This window comes from Trichomycterus rosablanca, chromosome 21, assembly GCF_030014385.1.
Source record: "Trichomycterus rosablanca isolate fTriRos1 chromosome 21, fTriRos1.hap1, whole genome shotgun sequence".
Classification (NCBI taxonomy): Eukaryota; Metazoa; Chordata; class Actinopteri; order Siluriformes; family Trichomycteridae; genus Trichomycterus; species Trichomycterus rosablanca.
Window position 1 is genome coordinate 3,060,861 of NC_086008.1, and position 18,115 is coordinate 3,078,975.

General features: G+C 46.7%; 1 protein-coding gene across 1 annotated transcript in view; it reads left to right on the forward strand.

Moving 5' to 3' along the window:
- The window catches only part of dnah10 (dynein axonemal heavy chain 10), a 61,467-nt gene extending 46,861 nt beyond the window's left edge, over window positions 1-14,606 (forward strand). Inside the window, exons 61-79 of the mRNA XM_063018160.1 lie at window positions 1,069-1,290; window positions 1,380-1,527; window positions 2,340-2,619; window positions 2,707-2,936; window positions 4,026-4,299; window positions 4,623-4,727; window positions 4,833-4,987; window positions 5,083-5,237; window positions 6,523-6,706; window positions 6,797-6,997; window positions 7,629-7,838; window positions 8,392-8,487; window positions 9,249-9,420; window positions 10,368-10,499; window positions 10,602-10,813; window positions 11,447-11,614; window positions 11,762-11,942; window positions 13,369-13,514; window positions 14,386-14,606. Of these exons, the coding sequence (XP_062874230.1) occupies window positions 1,069-1,290; window positions 1,380-1,527; window positions 2,340-2,619; window positions 2,707-2,936; window positions 4,026-4,299; window positions 4,623-4,727; window positions 4,833-4,987; window positions 5,083-5,237; window positions 6,523-6,706; window positions 6,797-6,997; window positions 7,629-7,838; window positions 8,392-8,487; window positions 9,249-9,420; window positions 10,368-10,499; window positions 10,602-10,813; window positions 11,447-11,614; window positions 11,762-11,942; window positions 13,369-13,514; window positions 14,386-14,532 (3,418 nt within the window). The 3' untranslated portion in view covers window positions 14,533-14,606. The remainder of the gene's footprint in view (window positions 1-1,068; window positions 1,291-1,379; window positions 1,528-2,339; window positions 2,620-2,706; window positions 2,937-4,025; window positions 4,300-4,622; window positions 4,728-4,832; window positions 4,988-5,082; window positions 5,238-6,522; window positions 6,707-6,796; window positions 6,998-7,628; window positions 7,839-8,391; window positions 8,488-9,248; window positions 9,421-10,367; window positions 10,500-10,601; window positions 10,814-11,446; window positions 11,615-11,761; window positions 11,943-13,368; window positions 13,515-14,385) is intronic.
- The last annotated feature ends 3,509 nt before the right edge of the window (window positions 14,607-18,115 follow it).

Below are 18,115 nucleotides of genomic sequence, written 5' to 3' on the forward strand. Positions count from 1 at the left end.
TGGGGATCGAACCCAGGACCTTCTTGCTGTGAGGCGACAGTGCTACCCACTGAGCCACCGTACTTGCAGTATTTAGCAGACGCTTTTATCCAAAGAGACTTACAATTTAAGCAATTGAGGATTAAAGGCCTTGCTCAGGAGTCCAAAAGGGGCAACTTGGCAGTGGTGGGGCTTGAACCAGCAACCTTCTGATTACTTGTCCAGTACCTTAACTGCTGAACTACCTCTGTTACCTCAATTTCCCTAATTGGACTGACCAACTGGCGAATTTCCCAAAATTTCCTCCAGTGCTGCAGAATCTCACCCTGACAGAGGAGAGCTGCAGATTATCAGGCACCCCTGCGAACCGCTTCTTTTCACCTGCTAGAGACCTTTACCATTTTGGCATTTAGCAGACGCCTTTATCCAAAGCGACTTACAGTACTGTGACAGTATACAGTCTAAGCAATTGAGGGTTAAGGGCCTTGCTCAAGGGCTCAACAGCAGCAACCTGGCGGTGGTGGGGCCTGAACCAGCGACCTTGTGATTACTAGTCCAGTACCTTAACCACTAGGCTACAACATCCCTATAACGTCCCCTTAGAGACGAGGTCTCACGGAGTGCTTCTCTCATGCAGGTGCCTCGACCAGCCAGCAGAGGCCTCAACTGCATCAGCAGTGAGGAGCACGTTTGATCTGTCCCTCCCTTAGACACAGCCAATCCCGTCTGTGTGGGCGCCCAACCTCTTAATAGAGTCGCTTACTAGAACTGCATAGTAGAACCAAACTCTTAACCTTGCTATTCTGAAGCAGGGACAGTGGTAGCTTAGTGGGCGCCGTACAATGGATGATCCTGCGCTCTGACCCCCCCTTCCACACAAACTGGAATATGCGTGTATATGTATATATGACAAAGGCTTCATATTTCTAATAACATCTTCATTTCCTTCTGGTTTAATAAAGTATCTATCTTGCTAAGACTCTTAGCTGTAATTGGTTAGCGCATTAAACCACTGCACCACCCAAGCATCCCATCTATTTTTAATTAAGTAATCTTCACCTGCCTCGACCACTTGGCTACTTTCTCCAGCTGGACGGAGGATCTAGAGGAGCTGAAGAAGAGGCGAGTGCGTCTGCTGGGCGACTGTCTGATCTGCGCCGCCTTCCTGAGCTACGAGGGAGCCTTCAGCTGGGACTTCCGTAGCGAGATGGTGTACGGGGTGTGGCAGAAAGCCGTGCTGGAGAGAGGCATCCCGCTCAGCCAGCCCTTCCGTATAGAGAACCTGCTCACGGATGAAGTGGAGATCAGCAGGTATGATAAAAAACTACAGGCATGTTTGTGTTCGATGGTGAGATGATGTGGGGAGGAGGAATGCGGGATCATTCTGTGCTTCGATGCAGGTGGGGGTCCGAAGGTCTCCCTCCCGATGAGCTGTCCGTGCAGAACGGCATCCTGACCATGAGAGCCAGTCGCTTTCCCCTGTGCATCGACCCTCAACAGCAAGCCCTCAACTGGATCAAGAAGAAGGAGGAGAAGAACAACCTCAAGGTCTGTTAGGTTTCCTGCATCATGAAACACATCTCAGTTTATTCATTTATCACCTGTGTGAAAATGGAACTGCTACTATTATCCCCTTCTACTATAGTCAAGCAGTTAGCTCATCAGTCTCCCTTTGCAGCTGTAACAGCCACCACTCTTCTGTGAAAAGTATATTTTGGGGTGTGTTCTTGGGAAATACTCCCAAGAAAAAAAAGTCTGGCTCACAGTCACCATTCTAATTCATCCCAGTTCAGCCTTGTTTAGCAGGGTTAAGGTCAGGGCTCTGTGCAGGGCAGACACACACACATTCACCTAGAGGGCAATCCAGTGTCTCCAATTAGCCTGACTGCATGTTTTTGGGACTGTGGGAGGAAACCGGAGCTCCCGGAGGAAACCCACACAGACACGGCGAGAACATGCAAACTCCGCACAGAAAGGACCCTCTGAATCGAACCCTCTGAGGTGACAGTGCTACCCCCCGAGCCACTGTGCCGCCCCGCTGGAACAACAGACTTTCCCAAATTGTTGTCTTAAAGCTGAAAGCATTTCTTATATTTTATATAAGTGATTTTAAGCACTCAGGTGGTGCAGTGGTGTTTTATGCTAGCCCACCACCGCTGAGATCCGCCAGCTAGGCGTCGATATAGATATGATGGGCTGCATACGAGGGCGAGATAGATGGATTGGCAGGCCATCAAAAAAGGGTTGATGGAAATGATATACAAAAGTGGGCACTCCATCATTAGGAGGGGTGTCCACATACTTTTGACACTATAGTGTACTTCACAATGGCAATCAAATACGGTCAATTATATTTGTAGATCTCCTCATTCAACGATCCAGACTTCCTGAAGCAGCTGGAGATGGCCATCAAATACGGCTTCACCTTCCTCTTCCAAGACGTGGACGAGTACATCGACCCGGTCATCGACAACGTCCTGGAGAAGAACGTGAAAGGGGCAGAGGGTCGGCAGGTCATCGTGCTGGGCGACAAGGAGGTCGACTATGATCCAAACTTCAAACTGTATCTCAACACCAAATTGGCCAACCCCAGATATTCGCCAGCAGTGTTTGGCAAAGCCATGGTCATCAACTACACCGGTGAGGAAGAATTAACTCCTGTTAATATTAATATCAGATTCCATTCATTTTCTGACTCTGTGGTGTTTTTTCTGTATTTTTCTGCAGTCACACTGAAGGGTTTGGAGGATCAGCTGCTTAGTGTCATCGTGGGCTTTGAGCGAAAGGAGCTGGAGGAGCAGCGGGAGCGTCTGATTCAGGAGACCAGCGAGAACAAGCGCCTCCTCAAAGACCTGGAGGACTCTCTGCTCCGAGAGCTTGCTACGTCCACAGGAAACATGCTGGACAACGTAGAGCTCGTTCAGACACTCGAGGAAACCAAGTCCAAAGCTACTGAGGTCTGTCTGTCCAGCCACTGTCCGATTCATACACACGGGTGCAGTTTCACCTAAAAAAGCCTTTAATCAATTCACTATAAAAAAATCGACCCCATTCGGCTGTAGTAATGGCTTCATCCTGATCAGGCAGCAATATCCCTTGGCAGGTATACCCTAAACGGGGGTCAAATGGGGTCAAAATTATGTGGACACGCCTCCTAACGATGGAGTTTATATTTTTTTACACTAACAAGTCTTGTTTTTAACTTAATGTCATTTCCATCAACCCTCTTATTCTGATCAGGGTCATGGCACGCTGGGCTCCACTGGTAAACTCTGGGCTGATCTCACCCTCGGACATAGCCCATCGTGTCTGTATGGACGCCTAGCTGGTGAATCTCAGTGGTAGTGGGCTAGTGTAAACATAACAAAACATATATATATATATATATATGTTTTTAACTCTGAGGCAACTATTTGGTTTCTTTTGCACAAATCAAGCTCCGTATAGACCGTATAGGTTGGCGTGTTGTTTGTTTGTTTATTAGGATTTTAGCGTCATGCCCCACACTTTTGTTTACATTCATGACTACACAAGGCTCATCAGTTCACAAGTTTACATCGAACACAGTCGTGGACAATTTAGTGTCTCTAATTCACCTCACTTGTACGTCTTTGGACTGTGGGAGAAAACCGGAGCACCCGAGAGGAAACCCACGCGGACACAGGGAGAACATGCAAACTCCACACAGAAAGGACCCGGACCGCCCCACCTGGGGATCGAACCCAGGACCTTCTTGCGCTTGGCGTGTTGGGTGTGAAGGAAGTTTAGTGGTAATGAGGGGTAATAAGGAAATCTTGGCCAAAAGTCGTGGCCAAAATAACAGCAACATAGAAACAAAGGAAAGACATCAACTCTGGGGCGGCACACTCGCCCAGAGTGGTTTGGGTTTTCAGACACAACTCTTCAGTGTCTGTTTTCTTCCTTTCCTTGCTTGTGTGATCAATACATGTTGAAGTTTTTGCTTATAGCTTAAGCCTCTGTTAGCCCTGATTATGCAGGATTCTTCGTTCCGTTTTAGTTCTGATATCTTCACTTTGCCCTGGCAGGTGTTTGAGAAACTAAAGCTAGCTGAAAAGACATCAGCGGACATCGATAAGCTGCGGGACGGCTACCGGCCGGCGGCCAAACGTGGTGCCATTCTGTTTTTTGTCCTGGCTGAGATGGCTCTGGTGAACAGCATGTACCAGTACTCGCTGGCCTCATTCCTCGAGGTGTTTGACTTCTCACTGCGTAAATCGCTGCCCGACTCCGTCCTGCCCAAGAGACTGAAGAACATCATGAACACGCTCACACACAACGTCTACAATTACGGCTGCACCGGTGAGAAACTCCGACCTGTTACTACACCCTGTTATAGTGAGATACTACACCAGCTGTAGATTTCCCCCCTACCAATTTAGTCTGATCCGACCATCCCACCTCAGACACAGCCAGTCTTGTCTGTGTGGGTGACCTAGGAAGCTTGAGACCACAGCGGTGGTGGGCTAGAACATTAAACTGCAGCACCAACCGAGCGCCAAGTCAAAAGAACTTCATGAAATTTGTGTCCTATTCATCTGATTTGGGATGCTACCTGTACTGTTAATCATACCTGGCTTTATTTAAGCATGAGCAGGTGCTGAGCGATTTCTGCTGCATTTCAGGGCTGTTTGAGAGACACAAGCTGCTGTTCTCCTTCAACATGACCATCAAGATTGAGCAGGCGGAAGGACGAGCTCCTCAGGAAGAGCTCGAGTTCTTTCTTAAAGGTAACAAAGCAACACAACAAACACACACGTTTCTGTTCAGAGCTGAAATGCCCTTCAAACTCCAAAAATGAACTCAAAATGCATTTTTCCTCCTGGAATGTATAGGAAACCTGTCATTGGAGAAGAGTAAAAGGAAGAAGCCGTTTGATTGGCTCCCTGATCAGGGCTGGGAGGATATTGTGCGCCTGAATGAGGTTTTCCCAAAAGAGTTTGGGACATTAATAGATGACATAGAGAAGAATCCTGCTGAATGGAAGAATGTATGTGTTTTATTTCAATCCCACACACACATATTCACATTTATCATTGATACTTAAAGTCACTATGCTAGCTTTATTGTTCTTTATTCTCTTAGTGGTATGACCTGGACAGCCCAGAGCAGGCTCTTTTCCCTGTGAGGTACAAAGAAAGCCTCACAGCTTTCCAGAAACTTTTGCTGCTGCGTTGCTTCAGGCTGGACCGAGTGTATCGTGCTGTCAGTGACTATGTCACCATCACCATGGGAGAAATGTAAGAGGACTGTCACTTAAAACAGTAACTTTAGTTCATTGATAAAATGTGTAGTCACTTAATAATAATGCCATTATTATGTAGTACCTACTCTTGTTTCACACTGGACGTGGAGCAGTGGGCATTCACAGTACTGGTGTAAGGTCCTGTCAGGTGGTGGGGGCACGGTCGGACTGAAAGTGTAGTCCTGGACTACACTACACTTAAAATTTTCCTCATTACACCTGAGGAAACGCTTTAAAAGCTTACCTGGGACTCATCTCTGGGTCTTCTGATTTTCTGATCACCTAACTCACTTCCAGTGACAGATGTGGGTTTACACCTGTAGCTTCTGTTGCAACTGGATTCATCCAGAGCTAATACAAGCACTTTTACCACCAAGTAGACTTTCAAATGTAAGAAAAAATTCCTTGGAAAAAAAGGGGGAAAAAGAAAACCCAGAACAAATCAGGGATGGCAAAAAAACCGAGTTGAACCCCACCAACTAGCGCAGAGTATCCATGCTCAGAGTGGGTCCAAGGGTGGGGCTCTCACTAGAAAAGGGTCGTAATGCCGCCCATCCTTTGCCTAGTTCACACTACACGATTTTTGCCCTGATTTTCACTCGCCGACTGGTCGCTGCTAGATGTAGCAGCTCGGAAGCAACTCGGCGTTCGCTTGGGGATCGAAACTTGGCTCTTGATCGCTATGTGTGAACCGATCAACGACGAAACGACGAGTGGCTTAAGAAAAATATCTAGCATGTTAAATATCTGGTGTAGTGTGAAAGGCATTGCGAGCAGGTTGCGAATGTCAGCGAGTGCTATGTGGAACTACTGCCAATGAGAACGCAGGATTAAGGGGAGGAGTGTAAAAACGTGGGACAGGGGCAAAACGTAGTTTGGGAGACCAGATAGACTCGCGATTCCTCTGAAATCGTGTAGGGTGTAATCCCATATCATCGATCAGTCGTGTAGTGTAATATACACAACGACTTAAAAGACTCTCGATTGCAAGAGATCCAGTCGTGTAGTGTGAACTGTACAGCGATCTGACGTCTTGCAAAGTCATGTAGTGTGAACTTGGCATTAGGGGCAGCTCACTAATCCAGGGCGGTTCCCTTGTGATGACTGAAAATCGAATTACAAGAAAAAGATAAAGATCAAGCCTGTCGTCACGGCTGAGTTTGGCTGCCGAATGCTTAATGTTTCACACAGACAATATGCAACCATTAATATCAAGCTCTGGAGGCCCTCTTAATATCTTCCTAATGTTTTGCTAGCCTAACCGTCTCTTTCTCTCTCAGGTATGTGCAGCCTCCAGTGATCAGTTTTGAAGCTATATTCGAGCAGAGCACTCCAAACTCCCCCATCGTGTTCATCCTGAGCCCTGGCTGCGAGCCGGCCAACGACCTGATGAAACTGGCTGAGCGCTCTGGCTTTGGAACCAGCAAACTCAAGTTTCTGGCTATGGGACAGGGCCAGGAGAAGGTACGCATTCACAGGACGGCTGCAAATACAGGGAATCGTGCAAACTTGGGTCACTTTTAGTTTAGCGTCTGTTTTTCTCTTGGTTTCCAGGTTGCGCTGCAGTTGCTGGAGACCGCAGTGTCTCGGGGCCAGTGGCTGATGCTTCAGAACTGTCATCTGTTGGTCAAGTGGCTGAAAGATCTGGAGAAATCTCTGGAGAGAATCACCAAGCCTCATCCGGACTTCCGGCTATGGCTGACCACTGACCCCATCAAAGACTTTCCCATTGGCATCCTGCAGAAATCCCTCAAGGTATGTGGACACCTACACATGAGCATGTTGGGCATTGATACAGTATGAGCATGTAGATTGATACGGAGTCGTCTTCTATCAGGGCTTTCCACAAGATTTCGGAGTGTGTTTGTGTGAATTTGTGCCCATTTAGTCAAAACAGTGTGTGTGAGATCAGGCAAGTGACTGCCCCCAGGTTTAAGACGCCACCAAGGCGCCATTTGAGTGCCATGATGAGATCAGATCTAATATTCTAGCACCACTGAGATCTCCAGCTGTTGAGTTTAAATGCCAGTGCTATCAAGCTTGCCAGGTACCCAAACAGGCAAAATTGGCAGTGACTTGAATGGGTTTCATTGCTGCTGTACTGATGCGTCCCTTACTATTTGGTCAAGGTACCTGCACTAGTGGCTGGGATAAAGGTTGTCACAGCCTGGAACAAGGACCTCAAACTATTAATTGCTTGGATTGTATTTAGTCAGATTCATCCAAAGCAACTTACAATTGTCATGGTGTACAATGCAAGCAGTTGAGTTCTGAAGCCTGCTCAGGGGCTCAGGGTACCTTAACCTTTGAGCTACCACTGCCCATTCCGACTGCCCTATACTCCATAATATGAATCAGACATGAACGATCCACCCTGTGTGTCCAGGTGGTGACCGAACCTCCCAACGGACTCAAACTGAACATGAGAGCCACGTACTTCAAGATCCCGCTGGAGACGCTGATGAAGTGCCCTCACCCGGCTTTCCGCAGCCTGGTCTACGTGCTGGCCTTCTTCCACGCCGTGGTTCAGGAGAGACGCAAGTATGGCAAGATCGGCTGGAACGTGCCCTACGACTTCAACGAGTCCGACTTCCTGGTAAGCGGAGTGTTCGCCGACGTAGAAGTTTAGTTTATAGAGGGTTCAAATAAACTAATGTACACTGACCAGGCATAACATTATGAGCACTGACAGGTGAAGTGAATAACACTGATTATCTCTTCATCACGGCACCTGTGATGTTAGTGGGGGGGGATATATCAGGCAGTGAACATTTTATTCTCAAAGTTGATGTTAGAAGCAGGACAAATGGGCGGTGGAAAAAGTGGTCAGTATCTATCAAAAGTGGTCCAAGTTAGGAACAGTGGTAAACCGGCGACAGGGTCATGGGCGGCCAAGGCTCATTGATGCACGTGGGGAGCGAAGGCTGGCCTGTAGCTACTGTAGCTCAGATTGCTGAAGATGTTAATGCTGGTTCTGATAGAAAGGTGTCAGACTCCATGCCTCGACGGGTCAGGGCTGGAGGGACCAACACAATACTAGGAAGGTGGTCATAATGTTATGTCTGATCGTTGTACCTTTACCTTGAATATTATTTATTCTGTATTATTTACTTCTCTGGAAAATCGAGTGTGTGTGGTCATTGTTTCAGGTCTGTATGGAGATCCTGGACACCTACCTGACCAAAGCTCACAACCAAGATGATTCTAAGATGCCATGGAACAGTCTCAAGTACCTGATTGGAGAGGTAATGGCATAAAAAAGACAGTTATCATGATATTAGCGCTCGGGTGGCATTGTGGTAAATTACAACAGCCCACTACAGCTGCGATCCAGGTTTGAATCCCCAGTGGTGCCAGTCCGGAGTCTACAGTATATACAGACACGATTAGCTGTCTTTAAGGAGTGGCCAAAGCCTTGTAATGTGGATAAAGCTTATGATATGTAGTACCAGATATGCCAGCTACTTAGTCCACACCAAACGCTCACCAAAGGAACAGACAGGGAAACTTAATTGCACTCGACTTATGGATAGAACCTTAGACTGAAGGATGTTCTTAATAGCTTCAAGATTGCACCTGCTGTTTACCAACCAAGTTCCCAGAATCCAAAGCTGAAGAACACTAGCAAGAAAGCTATCAGGAGAAGACTGAGTCCAGATACGCTTATAAAGTGTTGACCCCAGGTGTAGCGATAACCGTTTGATGACACACTTGCTTCACCTTTTTTTGTCCACTAGTCCAATTTCATGTTTCACCACCATCTTATCCTGGTCAGGGTCACAGTGGGTCCAGATGTCCTGGAATCGCTGGGCTCTATGCAGTAAAACACCCCAGAACAGGACGCCAAACCATCGTAGCCAATCATTTCTATTTATACGTAGATGTCAGACCGGCTGATAACACCCTATTGGTTCGAACCCTGGATCTTAATAACAGTGCACTAGCATAATTAATAATAACAGATTTATTTATTTATTTTACTTGTTTTTGACTGAATTTAAACCAGGTGATGTATGGAGGAAGAGCAATAGACAGTTTTGACCGCAGGATCCTCACCGTCTACATGGACGAATACCTGGGAGACTTTATCTTCGACACCTTTCAGCCTTTCCATTTCTTTCACAATAAAGACGTGGATTATAGAATTCCACCGGACGGACTGAAGGATGCTTATGTTGGTGCGTAGAATTCGTTTTATTTCTTTCATATTGTTATTCTACACTGTCGAGTCACATTATTATGACCTACCTTCGACCTTGGTGAGCTGGCTTGGTGGGTATATGAGGTGTGAAAGGCACTCTCAACCGATTCGTGTATGAACCCATCCTTGCAGATCATGTACACTCATACATGCTGGGCCGGATGGGATCTTCCAGCGAGACGATGCGACACGTCACACGGCTAGAAATGTCCCACATTGGTTTGAAGTACCACCCTGGTCCCCTAATTCCCCAGACTTGCCGCTCAGGTGGCGCAGCGGTAAAACACACGCTGTTCACCAGGACTAAAGCCGGATGGGGTCTCTCTCTCAGACTAGTGCGATTACGACCTCTGCTGGCTGGTTGGTGGCGCCTGCACGGAGATGGGGAAGGAGTGCGGTAGGGGGTGTGGCCCTCCGTGCACAACGCTGTACCGCACTGCGCTCGTCAAGTGTGGATGATAAGATGTTCGATTGCTGTGCACGTTTCGGAGGGGGCGTGGAGCAGCCTCGTCCCCCCCAATCAGAAGCAGGGACCAGCATTAGTGGGAGGATGATTGACGGGTAGAAATCGGATGCACTAAAGTGGGAGAAAAAGGGGTAAAAAAAAAAAAATCCCCAGACTTGAACCCAATTAAGCGTCACCTTGACGGTCGTGTTGGCTCTATGGATCCTCCCCCACGTCCCCTCCTGCGGCTGTGGGATGCACTGCAGTCAGCATGGCTTCAGATACCTGTGATGACCTACCAGGACCTTACTGAGTCACTCCCAGCCCGTCTAGCCGCGTACTCTGGATATTACCTAGTGGTCATAATAATGTGACTCGACTGTGTAATTGTCTATAGGTCAAAAAATGTGATTTGTGTGTCAAAATGGCAAACAAATCAGTCATGATTTAAACTGCGAGTGTGTTTGCTTTGTACGCAGATGAAATTGAGTCTCTGCCCTTGGCTAACACCCCAGAGGTGTTTGGTCTGCACCCCAATGCTGAGATTGGCTACTACACCCAAGCTGCACGGGACATGTGGACGCACCTGATAGAGCTCCAGCCTCAGACAGGTACAAGCTCAGACAGGTACAAGCTCAGACAGGTACACCCAGCCCGGTCCTATACATATTTATACTTAACTTCTTCCTGCGTTGTGTTTGCCTTTGGTGCAGGTGACTCTGGAGGAGGGGTTAGTAGAGATGAATACATCGGTCAGGTAGCACGGGACATCCAAAACAAGCTGCCCAGAGTGTTCGACCTGGACGTGATCCGGAAGAAGTTCGGCCTGGAGGTCTCGCCCACCACCGTGGTGCTGCTGCAGGAGCTGGAGCGCTTTAACAGGCTCGTTCTCCGAATGAGCCGCTCTCTCGCTGAACTTCAGCGGGTAAGAGAGAGAAAAAGAGAGTATGAGCGATACAAAGAGATAAAAGCAGACACTTAGGTGGCACAGCGGTAAAACACGCTAGCACACCAGAGCGGACATTTCGAACTCGTCGGTTTGAAGCTCAGCTCTGCCATCCGACGGGGCTTGGTCTTGCCTACATGAACTATGATTGCCTGTTGTTCATACAGGGTGGGAGCCGGATAGGGATGTTATGACCTCTGCTGGGTGATTGATGGCGCCTGCCTGATGCAGTCGAGGGATAATGCATTGATCAGGGTGTGGCTCTCCGTACACAAAGCTGATCCACATATGAACTCGCCTCATGCAGGTGAAAAGATGCAGTCGGCTACTGCACATGTGTCGGAAGGGGTGTGTGTCAGTCTCACTCTCCTCAATCAGGGCTGGGATCGGCATTAGTAGAGAGAAAGCGTAATGCATTTGGGTAATTGGATACGTTAAAATTGCAACCTTCTGATTACTAGTCCAGTACATTAACCACTGAGCTACAGCTGTCCAACTTGATGTTCCTCTTGTGTAAATGTGTCTAAGTTTTCTGGACTTCTTGTTATTTAGATAAATACTATATCTATGTGTGTGTGTGTGTGTGTGTGTGTGTGTGTGTGTGTGTTGCAGGCTCTTGCCGGTGAGGTTGGGATGAGCAGTGAGCTGGACGAGGTCGCCAGAGCCCTGTTTAATGGTCAGATTCCAGCTATCTGGAGAAAACTGGCACCAGACACTCTGAAATCTCTGGGCAACTGGATGATCCACTTCAAGAGACGTTATGATCAGTACAGCTCATGGGTACGATCCAGCTAAAAAAGCAAAACACCAGGATGTGCTTGCAATATATTTAAGTGTACTTACCTATTAGCCAAGTACGGTCTCACTGACCGTTTGAGCAGCAACACAGAGTTGTTTAACGACTGCTAAACGTCTGAACCGTTGCAGGTTGACGACGGCGAGCCCTTGGTGATGTGGCTGTCAGGGTTACACATCCCTGAGTCGTACTTGACGGCGCTGGTTCAGGCCACATGCAGGAAGAACGGCTGGCCGCTGGACCGCTCCACCTTATACACACACGTCACTCAGTACAGCACTGAAGAGGAAGTGCACGAGAGGCCAGGACAGGGTGAGAACACACACACACACACACATCCATTGGATTTGTGTACATTAATGCTCAAATGCATTAATGTACAGTAATAACAGGTGCATAAAGGTTCATAAACGTCCAATCAGTATCTTTATACACTATATGTACCAAAGTATATAGAAACCTGACCCATTTAATTAACAAACGGTGTTAAAGTATGTGATGTTTTTTTATCTATAACAAGAGCCACTCTTCTGATGAGGCTTCTTGCAAGACTTTGAACTATTTCTGTGGGAATTTGTGCCCATTTGGTCAAAAGAACATTTGCATGTTTGCCAAGAAAGCCTCAATTTCAGAGCTGCTTACTGCTGCCCTCTAGTGCAAAAAAGGACTGGTGCATGCAAGTTTAAAACACAAAGGATAAATAATAATACTAATTATTATTATTGTTATTACTATTATAATAAGAGATTCATATCTAAGACCCATTAGGAGTATGACTACACTTTGTACAACGCTGTCAACCAAGTTATACATGGATTGTAGTGAAATGTTGGACCATTAAAGGTTTAAGGTGCATGTTGGATGATTTGAGCATGAGTAGTTAATACTTATTAGTACTAGTAGTATTAGTAGTACTGCTAGATGTTCACAAGATCTGCTATTAGGCATTTTTGAGCTGATCTTAAACCCATCATGGGCTGCTTTCTCATGATTGGGCAACGCTGGCAGTCATGGGACAGTGGTAGCCTAGTGGATTTGGCTTTGGGCTACCAACCGAAAGGTTGAGAGTTTGAATCCCAGCTTTACCATGCAGCCACTGTTGGGCCCTTGAGCAAGGTGCTTAACCCTCTCAGATACAGGGGAGCCATACAATGGTCCAAACTTTTGTTGTACATCTGTATATGTACAGTATATATGACAAATAAAGGTATTCTATTTTATACCTTTTGTTAAAAAGTGATTATTAAAAGCACATTTTTAATTTAATTTTTATCAGCCGCTTCCTCCTGGTTAGGGTCGCTGCAGATCCGGTTCCACTAGGAGACACTTTTTTGAACAAGGCGCAAATCTGGAAAGGGTGCAAAAAAGCAAAAGTGTTTTGCTGTATTTCTGAGTAGTTTCAAATGCTTTTCTTGACTGATTACAGATACTTGGCGTTTGTATTCTGGTTGTGATGCTCAAGGGCGTAAAACCTCATTTTACTGTTGAGGTGACAATAAACAGTAAAATTTCTCTAGAACCTTTCCTGAGGGGGGCACCAAAAATGCTTCCATAAGTAGGGTTATTTTAAGTATTTTAAATAGTCCACATATAACAACCAGCAATACCAAGAATGGCCTGTAGATGACGCACTATAATAGTTTTTAATACTGATATAGTTATTTTCAGCTCCTGATGCTGCTGTGCCAGAGATTCTACTACAGCTCATCCTTGGTTTTGTGTTGTTCATGTTCGTCAGGTTGTTTTGTATCGGGTCTGTATCTGGAAGGAGCGGACTGGGACATCGAACAGGGCTGCCTGGTGCGCAGCAAACCCAAAGCTCTTGTGGTGCAGCTGCCCATCCTGAAGGTGATCCCTATAGAGGCCCATCGACTCAAACTGCAGGTAACACCGCACCTCAACACTACAGATGCACCAGGGTGATAGGGTTTAAGACTATAATATTGTAAACCCAGACAGAACAGACGTAGATAGTAGGTGGGAATTAGCTATGACTAAACCAGAAGTACATTTTAGGCATGTCACATGTAATTGTACTAAAATGTGCATGGCACGTGTGTGGGTCAGGGTCACTTTTTTATCCAAAGCGACTTACAGTACTGTGACAGTATACAGTCTAAGCCATTGAGGGTTAAGGGCCTTGCTCAAGGGCCCAACAGTGACAACTGGTTTTGATTACTAGTCCAGGATCTTACTTGCTAGGCTAATTAGATGTTAGGCAGATTGTCGTTCCTCGTGGTTCATATGTTGAAGACCTGAGTAACTTTAAGAACTGTTCTGGCCACAAGAGTGGGTTGAAGTGCCTCTGAAACAGCAGGGGGCGCTCACAGGCAGTCATGGCTAGAAGCCATGAACAGTGGTACGAGGTGGGACCAGGACTCTTTGGTTCTGGTATGGACCAAGTTACCTGCAGAAGTAATGCACTGTAGGATGATCCAGCTATCAACATACGGAGGTTATGGGACCTGCTGGTGATGTCCCGGTACCAGATACCACAAGGCACCATCAGATGTCTTGTGGCGTCCATGTATCAGTGGGTCAGAGCTGTTCTGATGTCTGAATGTCTGACATTAAGGTGGATTGATGAAAATAGGTGGAGGAAAAAAGAACACAGTGGTGCAAAATGGGTGGGAAGATGTTTAATAAGGTCTTTTCTAGAGGTGTCCAGATGCAGTTGATATGATATGAATGTCGACCTTTCAGCCAATCAGGAACAAGGATTTTATACAGTTTGTTCATCGGTATGTTTCAACAGAACACGCTCAGGACGCCCGTCTACACGACATCCATGAGGAGGAACGCCATGGGGGTCGGGCTGGTGTTCGAGGCCGACCTGTTCACCAACAAGCACGCCTCGCACTGGGTCCTGCAGGGGGTGTGTTTGTGCCTCAACGCCGACTGACGTCTTTCTCTAAATTTTCTTCAACTCTTGTTCTGTTTTGTTTCTGTTCATTTAAAACTTTTTGAGGAAATTGATTTTATGGCTTGATGTGTTTTCTTCTTTTCGACCTCTGTGTCCTGGTCAGGGTCCTGGCGGGTCCTGTGCCATTGTGAAATACTAGGTGTAAAGCAGGAATACCCTGGACAGGCTTCAGCATTCACGTCTATGTAGATGCCCATTCAGTTTATAGCACCTCTGAGATCTCTGCAGCAGTGGGATTCATTTCATCTTCATTTTTTTTTTCTTACTAATGCTGTATCCTGGTCTGGGTCACAGTGGGTCTGCATTTACATTTACAGTCTCGGCATTTAGCAGACGCTTTTATCCAACTGTGACGGCAGTGGTAAGGCTTGAACCAGTGACCTTTCGATTACTAGTCCAGTACCCTAACTGCTAGGCTACAACTGTGCCTAAAAACATTAACACACCCCAAACAGGCCGGCAATCCATTTCCGGGACTCCTTACTCAATCCTCTCCCCCAGAGATAGCCAATCATGTCTGTGTGTAGGCACCCGACCGGCTGATAGCACCGCTGGGGAACTCTAGATCCCAGCACAAGTGGGCTAGCTCACTGTTAATTATTAAGCTGAGCATTGCCCACTTGATGGCAGCACACAGCAGGCTTGCAGGTTGTCAGTAATAAAAGATAATAACCAGTGTTAGGAAGCTGTGGTTTTGCTCTGGAGTCCAGCCAAAGCTTCTCATTGAACTTCTGTCATCCAGCGGCCTTTCCATCTTAGACTATGTGAAATCTTTCAGGACGGAACTCTTTATTAAGTCTCACTGTGTGCACGAATCCACAGCAAGCGGCTGCGGGGAACAGAGGGGCTGCTTTGTGTTCTTTTAATTACAGTCCTAACGTTATTTCTGCAGATTGTGTTTCACTGCCCCTTATACCACCTCCACTTATATCCCTCCCCCACTCTGTCAGCTTTCTGAGAGGAGGATTCTCACACAACCCCACACATTCCTGGAAAAAGAAAGGAAACATCAGTCAGCCTTTAGGAGCTTTTAGACTCGAGACGGGCTTGGTGCGTGTGTGTGTGTGTGTGTGTGCACGCGTATGCATGCTGCAGCCGGAGCTTTGTAATTTCGGTGCGATCCCCATTCGCTTGGACTTGGATTTGACTTAGTTTAAACACAATCCAAAGTTTCACATTGGAAAATCCATTGGAATCCAGTCTGTTTGTATAGAAGTTAATGTATATTTCCTGACTGTTGCAGCAGAGGCTGTAAACCATTCACATCAGTGTTAATTATTGATCAAACTAGTAGTCTGGACAACATGGACGAGTGGGTCCAAACTAGCACCCTTGGGAAATCTGGGTAGTTAGTTAGACTAGCAAGCTGCTATGGAAGCAGTAGAGCTCATTAAGTAATTTTCCCCCAAAATTTTCTCCACTAATTTAGTCGTATCCAATTACCCTGATTTCGTTATGCTTCACCTTTACCGATACATCCCTCCACTGCTGAATTGACATTTACATTTTTACGTTTTTGGCATTTAGCAGATGCCTTTATCCAAAGTGACTTACATTACAGTTACAGTATAAGCAACTGAGGGTTAAGGGCCTTGCTCAAGGGCCCAACAGCAGCAACCTGGCAGTGATAGGGCTTGAACCAATGACCTTTTGGTTACTAGTCCAGTACCTTAACCACTAGGGTACGACTTGAATGAAGGGCCTCGCAACTGACACACCCCCTCCGACACGTGTGCAGTACCGACTGCATCTTTTCACCTGCAAGAGGTGAGTTCATATGTGGATCAGCCTTGTGCATGGAGAACCACACCCTGATCAGCATTATTCCCCAACTGAACAGCATTATTCCCCCAAAGCATCATGTTACAGGGATCATGTTAGAACTTGAATATCTGTCGCAGAACCTGAAAATCATTGAACACCACAGACATCCAAGTAAACAGGTAGAACCTCAATAGCTCTGTAAGGATTGATGGGCTAAGATTGTGCTATTAAATTAATGAATACATTTCTACGTAGTTAAAGTGCTTTGTTAAAGTAATCTCAGTACAAACTGAGTGCTGTGACAGTCACGTGGGGGGGGGGGGGGGGGGTATTTTTTTAAAGGCACTGTACGTATGACATTTAAACTAATCTTGTGTTGCATTTTGACAGCATGAACCTTTCTTGTTACCGGCTTATATCAAAGCAGCGCTAAGTCCCATAATCCCGCTGCCCCAGCCAACGTGAGCGTCAGCGTGCCAGCAAGTGCCTGAAAAGTGCACCAGTGACCCCCCCACCCTTCTCCCCGCCGGAGCTGCCTCCACAGAGGTCACCAGGGCCAAATATGTGAGTGTACACAAGCAGCTTATGAGGTTATAAAGAAAAGCCAGCTGTAACTTGATAGGCAGGGAGGGCGTAATAGTGGTCTCGAGTGGGTTTTATGAGGTCGCACCACAAAGACGCGGTGGACTTTGGGAGACAATGGGGGACTGAAGGAGCTGTTGGGTTTAATTGAGCTGTGGAATGAAAAGAGAAGAAAACAGAACGAGGAGCAACAAGACGAGGGATGAAAAAGACCTCAACACAAATGACCCCCCCCTTCTTTTTCTTCTTTTCTTTTAATTCTCCGTGGCTGCGATTATCGTCAGCCACCTGTGGAGGGGATTTACGTGAACCCTAAAGTGTCGCCTGGCACCGCTTTCCGCCTGTGGACGCTGAGGTTGCCGTATTCTAAAATAGTTTGCGCCTGGTCAGATTGGGAACATCTGGCTCCGAGAGAGCTGGCTGGCTGGAACCAGGGTGAGGTGGATCGCTTGCACCTTTATTACCTGGCCATGAGAGTTGCGTTCTGATTCATTTTAGAGCGCTGAGCCGAATTCAATAAGCCCATTCAAGTCGTGGTCTGGAGGGAATAACTCAAGAGCTACAGAGGAAAGATTAGACGCTGGTGTTTTAATTCTCGGCGCAGAATTAAATTGGTTCTGTATGAATGTAGGCAGGCTAGCGCACACACAGTTCGCTTTCTGAGGGGTTTAAGTTGTGAGAGGACTTTTGAGGTTACTCGGATATTAGAAATGCTCTGTAAATATACACTGATCAGTCATAACATTAAAACCACCTCCTTGTTTCTACACTCACTGTCCATTTTATCAGCTCCACTTACCATATAGAAGCACTTTGTAGTTCTACAATTACTGACTGTAGTCCATCTGTTTCTCTACATGCTTTGTTACCCCCTTTCATGCTGTTCTTCAATGGTCAGGACCCCCACAGGACCACCACAGAGCAGGTATTATTTAGGTGGTGGATCATTCTCAGCACTGCAGTGACACTGACATGGTGGTGGTGTGTTAGTGTGTGTTGTGCTGGTATGAGTGGATCAGACACAGCAGCACTGAAGGAATTTTTAAACACCTCACTGTCACTGCTGGACAGAGAATAGTCCACCAACCAAAAATATCCAGCCAACAGCGCCCCGTGGGCAGCGTCCTGTGCCCACTGATGAAGGTCTAGAAGATGACCGACTCAAACAGCAGCAATAGATGAGCGATCGTCTCTGACTTTACATCTACAAGGTGGA